The sequence below is a fragment of the Camarhynchus parvulus genome, chromosome 2, assembly GCF_901933205.1.
Source record: "Camarhynchus parvulus chromosome 2, STF_HiC, whole genome shotgun sequence".
Taxonomy (NCBI): domain Eukaryota; kingdom Metazoa; phylum Chordata; class Aves; order Passeriformes; family Thraupidae; genus Camarhynchus; species Camarhynchus parvulus.
In genome coordinates, this window is record NC_044572.1 from 132,231,620 (window position 1) to 132,249,427 (window position 17,808).

The 17,808-nt window shown below is 39.0% G+C and overlaps 1 protein-coding gene across 1 annotated transcript in view; it reads right to left on the bottom strand.

The window, feature by feature from the left end:
* Positions 1–205: 205 nt before the first annotated feature.
* DPYS (dihydropyrimidinase) overlaps positions 206–17,808 on the bottom strand; it is a 30,816-nt gene continuing 13,213 nt past the window's right edge. Inside the window, exons 5-10 of the mRNA XM_030971233.1 lie at positions 17,171–17,327; positions 16,044–16,185; positions 13,987–14,129; positions 3,714–3,921; positions 2,111–2,216; positions 206–294 (exon numbers count right to left, since the gene is read on the bottom strand). Of these exons, the coding sequence (XP_030827093.1) occupies positions 2,142–2,216; positions 3,714–3,921; positions 13,987–14,129; positions 16,044–16,185; positions 17,171–17,327 (725 nt within the window). The 3' untranslated portion in view covers positions 206–294; positions 2,111–2,141. The remainder of the gene's footprint in view (positions 295–2,110; positions 2,217–3,713; positions 3,922–13,986; positions 14,130–16,043; positions 16,186–17,170; positions 17,328–17,808) is intronic.

Here is a 17,808-nt window from a genome sequence, read left to right on the forward strand (position 1 = left end):
AAGAAATACCAACCCAAAACTTACATTATTTTAAGAATGCACAGAACTGTTGCCACATTATAATTGTAAGGGTTTTTATTATTACTCCATTTTCTAAAAAGAATTCTCCAATTCTTACAACAAAAGTATTTTCAAAGATAAATTTCAGTGTCAATTTTATAAAGGAAACCTAGTATAATGCTTATTGGTTACTGTTGTTTCATGTTGGCTCTTGAGAAGTTGATTGTGGATTGATTGCTGGACCCAGAAGGAACTGCTGGTGGGGGCAGCAAGGTCATTTTCATTTGCTTTTATCTACAGAGAAGAAAAAGACAATACAATATCATCTTTCAAAAGAAAATCTCTTCTTTGCAATTTGTCACTCAGAGGTAATAATGGAGAAGGAGTGCTAGGAGCTAGAAAGAATGATTATTGCTCCCTCACTCTGCTGAAGCTTTAGCCTTTAGTCCTCTCTGTTAGAAAAGCTTTTCCCTTAGGACAGAGAAAAATAAATAGGATATTACACTCTGTTGCTGCTACTGATGCCCTGGATGAGGTTCATTGCAAAGTAACTTTAAAGAATGATATCATTAAATGTAGAAAAGTTAATTTCACCCTCCTACCATAGCAGGTTTGTTCCTGTCCCATATTAATTAGCACTAAGAACAGACTTCATTTTATCTGAGGTAAAAACTGGGGCTTTCTGTTCACCTATTGGGAAATCATTTCTCAAACTAGCTTATCTCATTATTGATACACATATGCACCCAAAACTTCAGCTTGGATTTTGGCATGCTTCCTGTCACTCACTGTTTCCCCTGCCCATGTTAATCAACTCCCCTGCTGTAGCAGACACCATTTCAGCTGCAGCTGGCACAGAGCAGCAGCATGGCTCGACTGTACTTGCTGAAGGACTTGCCTGGTTTTCACCTTTTCCTGAAGCATCTCCTCTGCTTGTTGAACAGTTGGAGAGTGTGGTGCTGTCACTAGTCCTTGTTCCCAGTGCCTCACCCCACTCGTATGCTGCACTGCACTGGTCTTTGCTTGGTTCTTCTAAGAGACACTTCAACTCACCAAGGCAACAGAAAACTAACCCAGAAAACAAAGCTAATTGATTTCTGCTCACAGAAAGATCTGCCAAGCACCAGGGCATATACAAGGACTGTCAATAACCAAGTTATACACTGTGAACACTGCAGAGAAGGGAAGGGGAGATGCTGGGTGTTACTCCTGTTAGCAGTGATGAGCTCGCACTAATTCAAACACTGCTGGCACTGCCCGCAGCACCTTTATTTGTGGAATCACAGAATTGTGTGGGTTGGAAGGAAGCTTAAAGATCATCTAATTCCAGCCTCTCTGCCGTGGGCAGGGATGCCTTCCATTAAACCAGGCTGCTCAGATCCCCATCCAGCTTGGCCTTGAACACTTCCAGAGATGGGGCATCCACAGATTCTCTGGATAACCAGTTCCAGTTCCTTACCAACTTCACAGTAAAGAATTTCTTCCTAATATCGAATCTAAACCTACTCTCTCTTTCAGTGTAATGCCATTCTACCTTGTCCAACTACTCCATGTCCTTGTAAAAAATCCCACTCCAGCTCTCTTATAGGCTTCCTTTAGGTACTGAAAGGCTGCTCTAGGGTCTCCCTGGAGCCTTCTCTTTCTGTGAAGACAGCTTTTGTTTTTGCAAAACAAATCTGTCAGCTTAAACCAAACAGCACATTTGTTGGGGGGTTATTGTCTGTAAGACAGGGACAATAACAAATTTAATTTTTCACATCAAGCTGTTCGTAAATTTGCAAGTCAAACAGTCATGCTTCATTTTGTACTCTTGTTGCTAACTGAACCCAGGTTTTGTATGGGCCTTCATACCCATGTCTCAGTCTAGCAGCTAAACTTCATCAGTTTCTTTCAACTGAACTTTTTAAATAAGGTTCCAATCAAAATGAGGGTCTCCATGCCTGGGATGCCAGACCTCCTTGTTGAATTTACAGATACCAAGACAACTCAGCTTCTAAGAGGGCTTATTTCAGACAAGCCTGTCACCAGATAGACAGCATGCTATCCTTTTGTTTTCTTGAAGTTTCAGAGAAGCATTAAGTAGTCTTTACTAAGCAAAAGAGACGGTTACCTGCAATAGCCAAAACTGGGGAATGAGGCTGTTATTTTCGTGTGACAGATGATCCTGAGACCGTGCCTGTATATGGTGCCCTCTTGACAGGAACAGGCTGACATACCTGCAATAAAATATTTTAAATCCTTCACTATTTTGTCTTCTCTTGCAATTGCTAATTGGACAAAATTGAAATAGAAGTCCTGTGATAATCTGCCTTTCTATTAAATGCTTCCCAATACTTTCATATTACTTCTCTCTGGAAAAGATTTCTTGCACTGGGATTAAACTGTTCAGTTCTCAGCTTTCATCAGGAGATGGTGGCTAAATCTGCTCAATACTGTAGCAATCCAATTCTAAATCCATTTTTTAAGAAACAACATGTTCCATCTCATTATATGGATTCTTCTATTTGTTAGAGTATTCACATTTTCCAGTGATGTTTTTAATATATCAGATAAGAGAGGTAAATAAATATCAATGAAACAAAGCAAATTCTGCCTTGTGTAGATATCTATCACTCACTATTCCATTGCTGGCTGCAGGAGGCTGAGCTGGTTGAAAAATCACTTCTGAAGACATGCTGCAATTGATATTTGAGTTAAGGGAAAATTCTCTCTAGCTTTGATGGGAAATGGAAACCACTACGTTCATGGAAGTCTTCCAGAATTGTGTACTTATCAAATTTCTTATAAATTTCAGTTTAGTTTACTTTTGATACTGTATTGTATGTATGAACATGCAGGCAGCTCACTACATGCTGTGAAATTGTGTTCTTTGGAGGAAAGAGTCACTCAGCCACTTTCACATGCCCTTCTCAGTCCATCAAGACAACAGAAAAAAGGAAATATACAAAATTATTTTGGAGGCATTTTACTGGGTCTCATTTCACATGGATTCAGCTTTTAGATCCAGCAATGAATCCCACTGATTCAGGTCGTGATTTTAAAATATCCCTAGTGTGCTTTACTATTCACAGTACATTAAGGATGCAAAAGCATCATGGATGCTTGCACAGTAAATAGGCACTGAAAATCCAATATTTCTGTATTTGAGATATTTCTATTTAAAAAAAAAAGAAGAAAACAAAAGCCTAAACAGAGCTACTTGCTTGGCCCAGCAGTGCCTTTTGCAGATGTGGTGTTTTAACACATTCTTGCTGGAACACAGCAAAATGTTCAGCAGTCTGCAGGATTTAGCTCAAAATATCTGATCCATGAAAGTATTAGAAAATTTTTTATTTCTTCCTTGGTGCAATATTTCTTCCTGCACATGAAATTTGGGCGCTCTGATTTTCAGTGGAATCAGTGATTAAATGTAGCAGATTACCCAGAAGCAAAGCTTTGTCCACTTTTATTGCAAGTAGGACAAGTTTATTTTTAAAAGTACTGAGGCTTAGTTCACGAGCTGGACAGACTACTGTAAGAGCAGGAACTAGTCCATGATATTTTTCCATAAGATAAAAAGCAATAAAATTTGAGTCCTTCATTTCCTTTCCTCCCACCTTGGCATATTTTGATTAGTAAGGAAAATTACCATTGAATCCCCAAACTTCTTTTCTCAAGAGCTAGTTATCCTCATGTTGTACAAGGCATTTCAGAGATTTATTAGTTTAATTAACCTGTTCCCGCTGTCTGACTCGTTTGTAGACATATGGAGGGAATGGTGGACGGGAGACATATTTGCCTTCTCCTGCTGTGACATTGAAAACTCCACCTTCATAAACCACTTTGCCTCTTGAAACTGTCACAACAGGAACTCCATGGCAGACCATTCCTTCAAATATATTGAAGTTATTTGCCTGGTGATGTGTCTTTGCAGATATTGTCCTGTGTTTGCAAAACAACACACAAAAATTACTATGATTCGTGCATTTGACTTCATTATAAAAAGTTGATAAATTGATATAGGAAGAAAATTTAGCAACATTATTTAACTACAGCCCTGTACAGTACATCAGAGAGCAGCTGTAAAAATAGGATAGCACAATAACATTTCATTGAACAGTAATTGCATTTCAAAAGAATAAAGAGGGAGTCAAAAGGACAGAACTCAGCAGCCTTTAAATGCAAAATTTTCCACTACAAAAGAGATTAGTGGAAAAAAACCCAGGTTGTAATATTTTCTTTGGATAACATGATTTTATTTTGCCTTGTCAAGCAAATATCTATGCACAATTCGATCAGAAAAAGCTCTGACCTTTTAGCTGGAATGACTTGCAATTTAAGAGTTTGAAAAGCGTGGCTGCAATGTTTCAGAGATTGAGTCTCACAAATAACACAAAGACCATTTCATTGGAAAGTCAGTAGATGGTAATCATTTTTGGTAATGCTTGGTGTGAGCTTGATTGATTCAATGACTGACGGCCCAAATATCTTAAGGCTGCTAAATAATAAAGACATCACACTTCTACACTTCTACCTTTCCTCCAAGGGTATTAAGTAAATTAGAACTTCAGACTTCAACAGTATTCATTTGAATGATTGTATTATTGGGTTTTGTATATACAGACCTCATTCTATATGATTTCCATTTTTCTAGACAATTTTTCCAATCCCAACTGGCTACTTTAAAAGCAGAGCCAATGCTCGAGCTGACATTACTGTCTGGAAGTTCCAGGCTGTATTTTCACTACTAAGCTACTTACTACATACTGTAACAACGGACTTTGAGCTTCAGTTAACTATTTTATCAACTTCCCGTATCCAAGCTACCAATTATATATATTATTCAGAGAGTTTATATTTTTATTGTCATTTATAGTTTCTGAAAAGAAAGAAGCTTCATGCTTTTGGCTACTAATTGGGCTTTTTCCAGGATGAGTGCTCACGCAATCAAAAATCTATCATGTATATATTATAATGCATATACATGCATTAATATTATTCCAGAGACTACATCTTTCTGCAAAGGAATTATCAAAGTCAAAAGAAATATGAAATATTAATAGATTAAAATATTGATCCATTTGAAGAATTTTTTTAAACTTTAGTCAATATCCTTACCAAAATGAGAAACACAAAAATCTGTATATTACTTGAAGTATAGCCATTTTCAGAAAAAATCATACTACATATTCAAAATTATTACATATAAAGAGGAGAAAAGAATCCATGGAGGAACACTTAGTTTTCTTTCATATCATTCTGTTGAACTAAGAGTAATTGGTTCTGCTAAGGGCTACATTTAAATCTTGGTGGTAATTGACATTTCAAAGGCTATATATATGTGTGTGTGTGTAAATACTGCCTACGACCAGTCTACCCATAGGAGTAAAAACTTTGCCTTATACAACACACCTTGAACAGAAAACTTATGCATGCCTGCTCACCAATATCAGCATCACCTTGTAGGTTCATGTTGGGAAAAATCAAACCTCTCTTGTTTTCACTGGTCCTATTGAATGCTGTCAAACAAATTTATCCGTGGTTGTTATAATAGCCCTATTAGGAGTTTCTGAACATATTCCTCAGGCTTATTGCATTACCCTTATGGGTGCAATTGCCAGAACAGTAAGTAAGAACAACTGTAATATAATAATCTTCAGCATTCTCTGCATGTATATCCTATCTACTTGCACAATAGCACCCGGACATGAAAAGAAAATTGGACAGTTAATTTGAGGAAACACAGATAAATAAGCAAGATTCTTCATCAACATGTGAGCTGTTTAAATGTACTAGAACAGGATCATTAGAGGTAACCATGCCTCATAGGTAAGTACGTCCTTCATTTAAAGATACAAAATGAATGGACGTTGGCACATTTTAAAGTAATATCCATTTGTACAGCTGAACTTTGCAATAGGACAAAACACATTTCCATAGCTTGCCTCAGCAACAAACCTCAGTAGAATTCATTTACAGCTCTTCTGTTGAAACAAGCTGTTGATCACGCTGCCCTTTCTGAAGGTGAAGTGCATTTTCCCTGATGGAAATCACCAAAATTTGCCTGTGATTTAACCCTCTGACATTATCAATGTCAGTAAAAGTTTCAGGTAGCAAGCAAGCAAGCAACCAAATAGAACTAAATGGTATGTTTGGGTCTGAAGCTCACAATTCAGCAACCTTATGCAAAGACTGTTTACAGCGGTATCACCCATTTCAGTAGCGGGCAGCTTAGCAAAATTCTCATGTTTATTAAAGCAAAAACAGTCGTAACCCACTAAAAATCCAAGAAACCAAGGCTGCCACCATGGTAGAGTACAACTTAAGAGCTGTCTCCAGCATCCCAAGTGATGCCTGACATAAAGGGTTACTCATCATGAAAGCAGATTCTGAGCTCAGGTTTCAAAACTTTGTATTGTATTTTTAAAAGAAGACTTGTAAAATTATCTAATTCTGGTTATAAGTTGCAGGCGGTCTTTTTTCAAACAACCCTTTCTCAAATGGAGGTTGAGATCAGAACAATTACTTCAACATTTAAAAGAACATTCTCCACTACAAAGAGGATACTCTAAAGACATCAGGTCCTATATTGCTTTTACTCACATCAGTGTTTCCACGCAGTTCACTTCAGCTGCTTTTGATACACCTGGCTTGCAAAGCAATTTGAAGTTATTAACATACACATTGCCATTCCTCTAGTACCAAAGAGGAAGACACGCTTCTGACGTTGTCTTTTTTTCACCATCATACATCTGTCCAACTAATTTAGAGTCTAAGAGTAACCTAGTCTAAGAACAGCTGACAGATTTGCTCTGTGTGAAGATGCAGTGGCAAGCAGTACTGTATTTATTTATGCTGTACGTGAGAAAGGACTTTACAGCCACTCCTAGAGTATTGCAACTAAATAAGATACAGACTGCAGCTTGAAACTTGAAAAAGAGCAGCAGCTTAGACTAATGCAGCAACACATAGGGTGAAATTCAAGACTATACAGGTAGTCAGCTCAAGTGATGACCTAAAACCTTGTTAAGGAGTTAGAGGGACCAGTTCTCATCTCAACAAACATGCCTATGCTTCAGTCAGAGATGGAAACAGTAAACAGTGAGTTACAGCTGGGCAGGAGGGGGCGTGGATGAAGGGAAACCATTACATATTAGAGTGATCATATACCTTTCCTAATGCATAGGACATGAAGCGACATCAGTTCTAGAACCAAAACTTTGACTATCATAAGGATTATCCTTTTAATTTTCAAGGTCACATAAGCAAGCAAATGAAGAATTTAATTACATTCAATAGAAATGGCTACATACCTCACTCAGATTTCTTTAAAAAGTTCACAGACAGGAATATGAAGGAAGGCTGACAGCCCTCAGGCAAGAATAGCTGCTCAACATTTCAGTAAAGGGAGGACACCTATTTTATAATCAAGTAATTACCTAATTTAAAATGTAATAATAAATCCTGTAATTGAAAACAGCAGCTTTATTGACAGCTGCCAAAGAAAACCAGTTTATGTAGGAGTGAGTATTTGAGCTGTAAGTAAATTCTCTCAATGCTTAAAGTGCAGTATCTCTGAGCTGTTCAGAGCTGGGGGTAGGTGAGAAATGCCACTTTGCCAAGGACACTATCAGCCTTTGTGAATTGCCTCTTCATCTTCAGATGCCTTTGAACTCTGCATATTGTTAACCTACATTTCTAAAATCTAGAAAAAATAAATCTTTCACCTTTCTGTGTTTTCTGAGTCACCACATTATCATTTATAATGATAATTAAGAGTTTTATTAAAAAGAAAAGCAAAGAACAGGAAAAAGAAAATAGAGGAAATAGAAGAAACTCTTCAAATCTGTGTGTAAAAATTCTAGCTATAAGCCTATAATGTGGATTAAAAACCTTATGGCCTACTTTATATTAAGGAATTGCAATAACTGCATATACAAAAATATGCAGGCAACTATTTGTAAACTTCCTAGCCTCTTAAAAAATATCTTCAATAAACATTACTTTTGAGTAGTCATGTGAATTGAGAAGATTTGTAGATAAAAAGAGATTCAAGAAGAGGGAGAAAGTTAATGTTTGGGAGCTTCAGATCAAGTTGACTTATCTGAAGAAATGGGATATTTATTTCGTGCAATCATATCTCCTAAAATTCATCATTTTAAGGGGATTAGACAATGACAACAAAATAATTTTTTTATTATGGTAAGTAGCTCATTTGTAAACAATATTATCCAATGTGGTCCTACCAATTGTTCCAAGCTGATACAGAATGGAAGTGAACATTTGTGAAAAACTGTGGGCAGAAGAGAAGCAGTAATGAAAAAATAGCTTGCAGAAAATAGCTTGCAGAAAAGCATACAAAAAAAGAAGAACACAAATTAGTCTACACAATGACTAGAGAAGATCTTGAAATGTTTACAAGGGAAAAAAAGTCAGAATTATGTAAAGGGAAAATAAAGAATTATTTAATTTTTTGGGTAACATTTCTGAGATTCGCCTCTCTGAAGAGACCAAGTGACATTTTGGAGACAGCAAGTTACTAGAGAAACAAACATCAAGCACTCTCAGAGAGGCTCATCTTGTTACAGGTCACAGAACCAGTGTCACTGAGGTCGGAAAGCATCTCTGGAGATCATCTATTTCAAGCCCTCTGTTCTGATCAGGGTCAGACAAAGTAGGCTTCTCAGGGCCATGTTAAATTGGGTTTTAAGTGCCTCTAAAGAGGGACATCCACAATCTCTATGGGCAACCTGTGCCACTGTTTGATCACCATCACAGAAAAGAAATATTATTTATCATGTTGAAATGGAATTTCCTATATTTTAATTTGTGCCTATTGTTTCCTTCTGCCCATTTTCTTAATTTGAGATAAGATGTCTTTGGCAGGATTCTGGTGAATTAGTGTACATTCATGCATGCACACTGCTTTCACTTGTGCAGAACATGGGGCTATTGAAAATGCCAGAACATACTTGTCCTATGCATAGATATTTGTACACCACATTATTTCATTTTGTCTCATTGTGATTAGATGCAGTCATCCATATATTCAGTATTCAAATTATGCTCATTCATCAAAAGAGTAAGATAGTTACAGCATTATTTATTCTAATCTTCTGCTAACATCCTGGTTTCTTCCTCTCTTATGTTACTAAAAATTACAGGCAGTTACTTGGCAGAGTGCTTAAACATTGTGAAGTCCCCACTTAAGCCTCTGAGGCTGAAGACTTGACTACAAATGAGACAGACATAGGATACAGATTTTGGTTCTAACAAATGCAAAAGATTTAGCCATGAACATATCTGCATGGAAGCAGAGGCATTGAGGGAACATATGCCAGGAGACAGGGGAACTCTGACATTTTGCTGATTCACATCCAGTCACTGTTTCCCTTAAAATGCAAAAATACTAGAAACAAACAAGAAACAAACATCTTCCTCTGTCATGTCAGGTAGGTAGATTACAGTGACCTGTCCCTTTCCTCCCTTCCATCCCCACTAAAGGTTTCCCACATCTCCTGCTGGTCAGGGCCCCACTCTGGCAGCTGCACTGGGGCTGCAGCCACCACTGCCCTGCTCAGGGCTTGAGCCCAGCTCCACCAGCACGTGTGGGGCACACACTGGGCCTGCCAGAGTGGGCCACTCCAGCAAAGCCCAGAGAGGATGGTGCTACCTGCACAGCCAGCTCTGCCTTTGCAATCAGAAGCATCTAACTTCTCAGCTATACTTAATGAGGGAAAAGCCCTGGGGAGTGTGGCTTCCCAATCTGCATGCTGTTATAATGAAGTGGCTGGACTTAGAAAGTTAAACTCTATTTGAGACGTTTTTTATCCTTATGGGTGTTTGATCTTGCCTTTGGGACCTGATCCAGAGTTTACTTGCAAGGCTCCGACAGGCTACAGTGAATTAATTGAGCCCTAATATCTGCTGGGAGCTGGATGTCTCTTTACAAGATCTTTAGGACCTTCTGCCCCTACTTTACAATAGACGCTCAGCTCTTTTCACTGTCTGAATTGGGCACTGCAGTGTTTAGATTCCTTGCTGAGCATTTCTGGAACAAACCCTAGAGATTTTATACTCTTGCTTGCTTTCAAATAGCTAAAGGCATCAGCTATAGAGGACACTGACTTGCTGACAGGTGAAATTCCCTTTCCCTTACTTACCCTGCTTTCTCCTCCTAAAAAAGTCATTACAGTTGTTTTTGTCTCACAGACTTGGGGCTTTTATATTATTTGTGTGCAGCCACAAAAGAAGTCAGTGAACAGTCTTGATCAAAGCACAGATTAAAATAAGATGGTACAGTGAGTACACATTTGCTGCCTACATGCACTTTCCCAAGGAGTTTTCACAGAACAATCCTGTATGCACAGACTGTACTTGGGATGCAGAGGGTGTTGAGGTCTGCAATATGATATTTGGTAGCACATGGCTTGCAATAAACCAACAGATCCCTTTTGTATTTTTGTGGCCTTTAATGAATGGAATAAGTATAAGGAAGCAAACAAAAACACCTACTTCAGGGCAGGACTCACAACCCATCTTTTGTAATGCAGTTTCTAACCAATTTGTGCATTTAATGTTTCTTCCCAGTAATGCTTGCTGTCATGCAGACCTGCTAAAACCAATATGCAGGTGCTTTTAAACACAGTAGCAAATGTTATAATTGTTGATATAGTATTTTCTGCAGAAATTACCAGAAAATGTTACAGAAATAGGCCAGTCAATGAAGCTGACACTTGAAAGCCTCAGCTAGAGCAGCAGTGCTGGAAGCAGAACGTTAAATTGCAATTGCTCCCAGTTTGCAGAGCCGTCACGTTGAATTCACTGGGGTTTTGTAACCTAGAAAGAGAAAATCCTGAGCACTCAGATAGCACCCAACGTTATTGGGCAATGGTGTGGGCGGGGAAATGCCGCTGATTTTGTGAGGATACAAGTTTGTGTATGAAAGAGCTGCACTACCTTTCTAAATGGCTCTAGAATATTCTGTATAGACTTCCTCTGACAGATAGTGATAAGATCAATTCCTCATAGCAATACCTCAGCAATTGTCTAACTCATTAGGCTGGTATCAATCAGAATTTTAAGACTACAGCAAAACAAACCAGAACGGGAAAATTGCATTTCCCTCTTGCAAGACTCATGGTTGCAAATAAGAAAAAAATCATGCACAAAAGAGGAAGAAGTTAGCAAGAAAGAGGAACAAGCCTATTGTGAAACTGAAAATCACTCCCCAGAATCAACAAGGCACAGGAGGCTGTGCCTTGTGTAACATCTTAAATGGCTGAATTCCATTAGCTAGATCCCTTTTTTCTGCTGGGCTGTTTATGCCCTCTTCAGGATTTGTAGTGAAATTAATAGACAAGTTCCAGTGAGATTTATTTATATTGTCTCATATAGTTCACAAAATTGTACCTGGAGACAGAGTGCTCCCAGCAAACCCAAATGGATAAACAATGGGAACAGTACCACATTCGGAGGAAAAATATTAGCTGAACTTTAAATAAGCTTGTTCAATAAGAAAATACAGTTTAAATGTTTAAAAAATGCTTAAAGAAAAACTGCACCTTCACAGCTGAAGCGGGTGAAAAGGTAGTTAGGACACTCAGGAGAGAGTGAGGGGAAGCAGAAGAAATGTTTGAGAGGCAAAAAAATTAAATAATTACAGGAGCTGACAAAGCACCTTGAGAGCATTGTCAGAACTCTGATATCCCTCTAGATTCATTTGTCCCCAGGCAGAGCAGAAGACAGTTCAGAAAACAATCCTTCAGGGGTTTTTAAAATCAGAGTTCATAGCTCCACTCTCCTGAAATAGCTCAGTGCTGGTATCTCAAAATATGCCTGCTCAACATGCCAGAAGGCATAATGCACATGAAAATCTCCCTGACCCAGCGCTGGGCAAGCCTCTGTATTTATTTGGGTTGTTGACACTCCTGAAACTTCTTTTGCTGGTGCTGTCAGTTTTTTGGGGGGACTTCTGAAGAGCAACCTCCATATCCTCAAATATTGTAGCTTAAAACACAGAAGACTTCACACTTTCACGTGTTTTTTGTACTCATTAATATACTGAAATGAGTGAGACTTGCATATCAAAAATCAAAAACCCAGAAGATTGGTCAAAAGACCTCTGTTTGTGTAAGGTAAATCTAGGATTGGGCAGAGGGTGTGGGGCATGTTATCTAGACTATCAAAATCAGACATGTTCAGTTATGTTTCAGAACTTTCCTATACCATAAGCAGAGTATTCAACTTTTTCCTTCTCAAAAATCAAAGGCTGAAAGCACAGTTGTATGGTCACACTGCTCACTAGAGCTGAGCCCATGAAGAAAACCACCACCCCAGAGCACTTCCTGACCTGCTGCTCCTGCTGTGTGCACAGGTGGCCACAGGTAGGGCCTGGCTGTTAGAGTTGCTGCAGACTTGAGTTACCCTGCACAGCACTGGGACAGTGCAGATGCACTCACAGAGCTCGTAGGCAGCTCAGCTGAGGGACAACTCCCCAGGTGATCTGGCTCTGACAGACAGCCCTCAGACCATTTCCAGGCAGCTTAAACAAGACCAGGATGGGCACAAGAGCCAGAGCAAGACTCAAGATATAATTCCTGAAATATTTGTAGAGTCCTGACTATGGAGTTGGCTGATGGTGTGAATACACCTGAGGACAGGAATCAGCTGTAATGCACACTATGCTGTGTGAGTTCACTTCATGCCCTTTCCATGGTATAAAGTCATGCAGGGTGAGACACCATGTTCCAGATTGCAAGGCAAGACATATTCTATTGGCATCTGTATAGCAGTTGTCTTTTGTCAAGTGGGCAGTGTGCCTTATCTCTCTCTCTGAGTGCTCAGAATCACTCCTCCCTCGGGAGGGGACATCTGCTGATAACAGCTATTGAATATCAGCGCATGGCTGATAAGAACTACAACATCCCATTGTGAGATGCTCCGCCCAGAGGGAGGAGCCAAGCATGGCTACTCAGATATAATCCAGAGGTTTTGGGACACCAGCACAGCTTTCTCCACGGGATTCCCCAGTGGAGCAGCAGCTGTCTCTTCTTCCACTGGATCTTCGGAGGAAGAATACATCCTTCTCTACAGATACCACTTGCTCCAACAGAACCACCCCTGACACTTCAGGAGCACTGCGGCCTCATTTCCAATTGGACTGCTACCAACACCCTGACCCACAGGGTGTCAGGTTGGGTTCTGACTCTGTCAGTGTTGTTCTAGTGGACTGCATTGTTTATTTTATCCTTTTATTTTTCTTCCCTATTAAAGAACTGTTATTTCCTGCTCCCATATTTTTTGCCTGAGAGCCCCTTAATTTAAAATTTATAGCAATTTGGAGGGGTGAGGGGGGTTTACATTCTCCATTTCAGGGGAGGCTCCTACCTTCCGTAGCAGACTCCTGTCTTTCCAAACCAAGACACACCAGGACACTGTTTGTGCATCTGTTGGTGCCACAAGCTCTATTCTAGCAGAATTACTATGCACACAATCAGAAAACTCATTAAATAAAAGCATAAGCATGAAAAGATTGAGCTTCAGAGGTAAGTTCAATCTACCTTTGACCATGCTTTAAGTGGCTCTAAGTTCAAAACACAAGTTTATAATGGGTCATGGTGCAGCAGGCTCTTCTCCCTGCCCTTTGCAGTGGAGGAATTCAAACATACTCCAGCACTAAAAAGAATTGCTCCAAAATCCCAATGGAGTTATTTTTACTCTTAGGATACCAAGCTCTGGTTGCATAATGTACAGACTTTTTAATTTTTGTACTTGGTCAGCAATCAGAGAGAATGCCTTTTAATCCATCTAGACATCAAAGATCTCTCCTTACCTACACTATTGTTGGAGAAAAAACCCTTAAATTAATTCACATGAGGTGCTATTTAAAACTACCATAACCTCAGCTAAAGGCTTATTGTTGTACAAAGGTTTTGTGTTGCTTTTTTCCTGCAGAAAGGCTGGAAGGGTTGGGGGTGTGGGGGGAGAACAACTTCCCGTGCATACCTTGTAGCTTTAGGATCCCAAATTACAATGTCAGCATCAGAGCCCACAGCAATTCTGCCCTTCTTTGGGTAAAGGTTGAAGATTTTTGCTGCATTTGTGCTGGTAACAGCTACAAATCTGTTTTCATCCATTTTTCCACTGTGCTGCAAAACAGTACACAAAAGCAAACTCGTTACTTTTTTAAACACGGAATGAAAAAATGTTCTTGTTTTTCTGTTGAGAAACTTCTTCTGTTGAAAAATGTTTTTCTGTTGAAAAACTAGGATGAGTGACATCCATCATTTTTCTAAAGGTCATACTGAAGAATTTAGAAGTAAAAGTATTTAGAAGTAAAAACTATTTGTCTCAGATGCCCATAATGCAATGTACTTTCACTAAATACAGTAACTTTATCTTACTTTATCCCACAGCAAAGAGAAAAAAAAAGACAACTTTAAACCAAACACTCTGTGGATCCAGCCTCAAGTCAACTGAAATGAAATATTTTAGGTGGCTTTAAATCTGTAGTTCTGCTCAGCAATTTCCTCAGGAAATGTAACATCACTCTAGTATCTTGGATTTGAAAATGGTGACACAGTGTCAAGGGGAGCCTAGAAGGTGATAAGGCAAGGCAAGGTACAATGTGTAATACAGGAAAACTGATTTGCAAATTTCTTTAGCAATGACACAGAGTATAGCAGCGATCAGCAAATGCTGCAATCAAGCAGCATAAAAAACAGATTGCTGACATGACAGTTCAGCAAAATAGAAAATAACAATGGATATACATGTGTCTTGAGACTATCCACTGCTGTGTAACTAATTTAATCCGGCTGCCATGACTGTTGTTTGTTTGGAAAGCCACCTACACTGGCAGTAATATTGTGCACAGGTCAGTCTGGGAATCAGACTATCATAAAAATGTGTTTATGGCGGTCTGTGAGCAGTCACCTGAGAAGAAAAGTATAATGAAAATGGTGAACACTGCTCTTCTAAGTAATAGTGTGTGGGAGGAGAGAGAAGCTGTTCAAACAAACTCACACAGGTGTGTAATATTTTACAAATGAGAAAAGGGAGAATATTATCAATTGAAGAAAATTTTTAAAGATTATTTTTAAAAAAAGAACTTTCCTAACAGGATGCACTGTTCAAAAGTAGCACTGATGAACACATTCATGGCTGTTTCATATGAGCCACAAGCTAGATTTCTGTTTACACCGTAAGAAATCTCACTAGAGCTGTGCCACAGGTGAGTACAGGCACAAGTGTGTGTTTTGAATATACCAGCTGGAGCTGAATCCCAAATACAGATAAGCAAGAGATATCATGAACCACATCCTTACCAAGTGTGTGAGGTAGGTAATTATACTGTGACAAGTGAATATGCTTCACAGTGCATTGTCAACGTGACTTCACTACTGCAAGAGAACTTTGATAGAACCAGAGCTTCCAGAACGTCACAGTTTTGCATTAGCCAGAGCAATCATAACACCTGGTATGTAGCAGATTCCTTGAGAGAATTCCTTACCTCCCCCCTCATCAGACATTGTCTCAGAAGCACTGACCATTCTTGTGTTGGTACGAGAATCTGAAGTGAGTGGGACTTGAAGCTGCTCATTTCATCTTATCACATTAGAGAAGCATTTCTTAAAACATAAATTAGAAGTTGACAGGCACACCACTGTGCAAACTCCTCCAATGGCTAAGTTGGAGAGAGATCAAAAAGGAAAAAATACACAGCTGATAGAGTTGAAACTGTAGGTACCTCTTTTATTTTCATTTCACAAGTTGAAAAAAGTGCTTCAAGGAAATATATTTGCAGTACCCCTGAAAAAATAGCAATCCCTTACTGCTAAACCATAGAAATGATTCTTTAGTGAAATACTTTAGACACTAAGAATCTTCCATCTTCCATGAGCATAAAGTGAGGGCTAATAAGGACTGTTACAATTTTCAATTGAATGAGTTATCTTATGATAAACACACTTGATAAAACTGAAGAGTTAATACCTGCTGAGAGATTACGTTTTGTGGGAGAAATCAATTACCTCTATGTTTGGGCATTTTGATTTACTTACAACGCCTTTTTCCCATATGACTGACATCCTATCCTCCACACCATTCACTCCATTAGGGATTTTTGTGAAGTCATCTTTGCCCAGAGCTTTCTGGCATATGTCAAAGGTGCAATTGTCAGTCCCTGTCACAGATAGGTCACCACTGCAGAGAAACAAAGTTCATTATGAATCAGTGCATGTACCAGACAGTACCACAGAGGAAAACCTGTTGTAAGCCTGGGTAGATCAAGACATCAGCCTTCAAGACAAAAACTGCTATGCCCTTCCAGCCTTCCCTCAGTCCCATCCCCCAAGACTGGCTCCACAGTAACAGCCAGTTGCCCTGTGAAGCAGTTTCCTCCTCAGAAACCCCTCAGAAGAAAACAAGCACCAACACTGACTCTTTTACTCTGGATATGTCAAAGACATCCCACAAACGGAGGAATTGTCCACTTTGCCCACAACAAGCAGCTTGGTTTCACCCTCACATTGAGAAATGAAATTCCCCAGTCTGTGTCACTCCATATGACCTCTGAAATTACTAAGGATCTGCACAATAGTTATTCTGTGTTCAGGCATACCTTTACAGGCTGTTCTGTCAAATTCAACCCTTTTGTGCAGTTAACCCTTACTGGTAATGAAATACCAGCAAACCACACATCTTGTTAAGTGCAGATATCCTAAAGATACTTCATTTTCTACATCCTTCTTAAGTAGATGTTATGAAGTGAATATCTTATATGTACCTTCAGAAGTTAGCAGGCTCAGCTTCATGCACCATTTGAATTTCAAGTGAAAAAGACATCAGACAACAAACCCCAGAAGTCTAGCTGTGACCTCACCTTTTACACATTTCCCACTGACTTACAGCCTGTCTTCTTGGTCATGCTACAATTTTTGCTGTGGTATGAGCAAGGCAAGGCTTATTGAATAAAATCATATGTGGACAGAAGGCTGTAAGAGTTCAGAGAAATAAAATATGAAAAGAGAAATTTTTCATCTGTGATTTCACCCTCCATTTCTCCTTTCTGATAATGTAACATTCTGTTCTTAGAAAATCTCCAGAGCATCAGCCAGCTATTATGTACTCCTGACAAAATTTGCTGTGCATTTGGGTATCAGTGGTCACTGTTTGTGCATCTACTTACTTGGCCAGTAAGTTCATGAGGAAACCAGGAGTAGATGGATCTGGTCTCAGTGGGGGTCCCATCACATATGCTGCAGCATGAGCCCAGTCTTTATTCCAGTAGTTGGTGCCATCAGTGCCAAGACTTGCAGCAATAGGCTCCCCATAAACCACCTTTCCTGAAAAATATAAAGCAAAGGTATCATCATCAAACAACATAAAAATGCATAACTTGTATTTTCTCTGCTAAGGATCTTCTTTGTGGCAATGAATTTAAATTTGAATGAGTGTTTCAAATTAAACACCTACATATGGAAGGACATAATAAACTAAGCTATAACACGGCATCTTTGTTCTGAATTTTCTGCTAGTGATTTCCCAATATATTTTCTCCTAAGAACATTTCTTAGGAAAGTTTTTTAATTAAATTGTTGATAGATATATCATAATGGGTTTTACACATTGTTTACTAGGAATGTGATTGAGGTTTCAAAAAGAAAGCAGTCCTCAGTTGCATTAATTATGTTTAAGATTCATATACTTGGTAGTACCTGTTTAGTGCTCTGAAATTACTGACTACACAACAGTGTCAGTTAATATATACAGCATGCAGACTTTGCAAGGTGGCACTTTTAATTCTCAGGGTATAATTATGCCTGG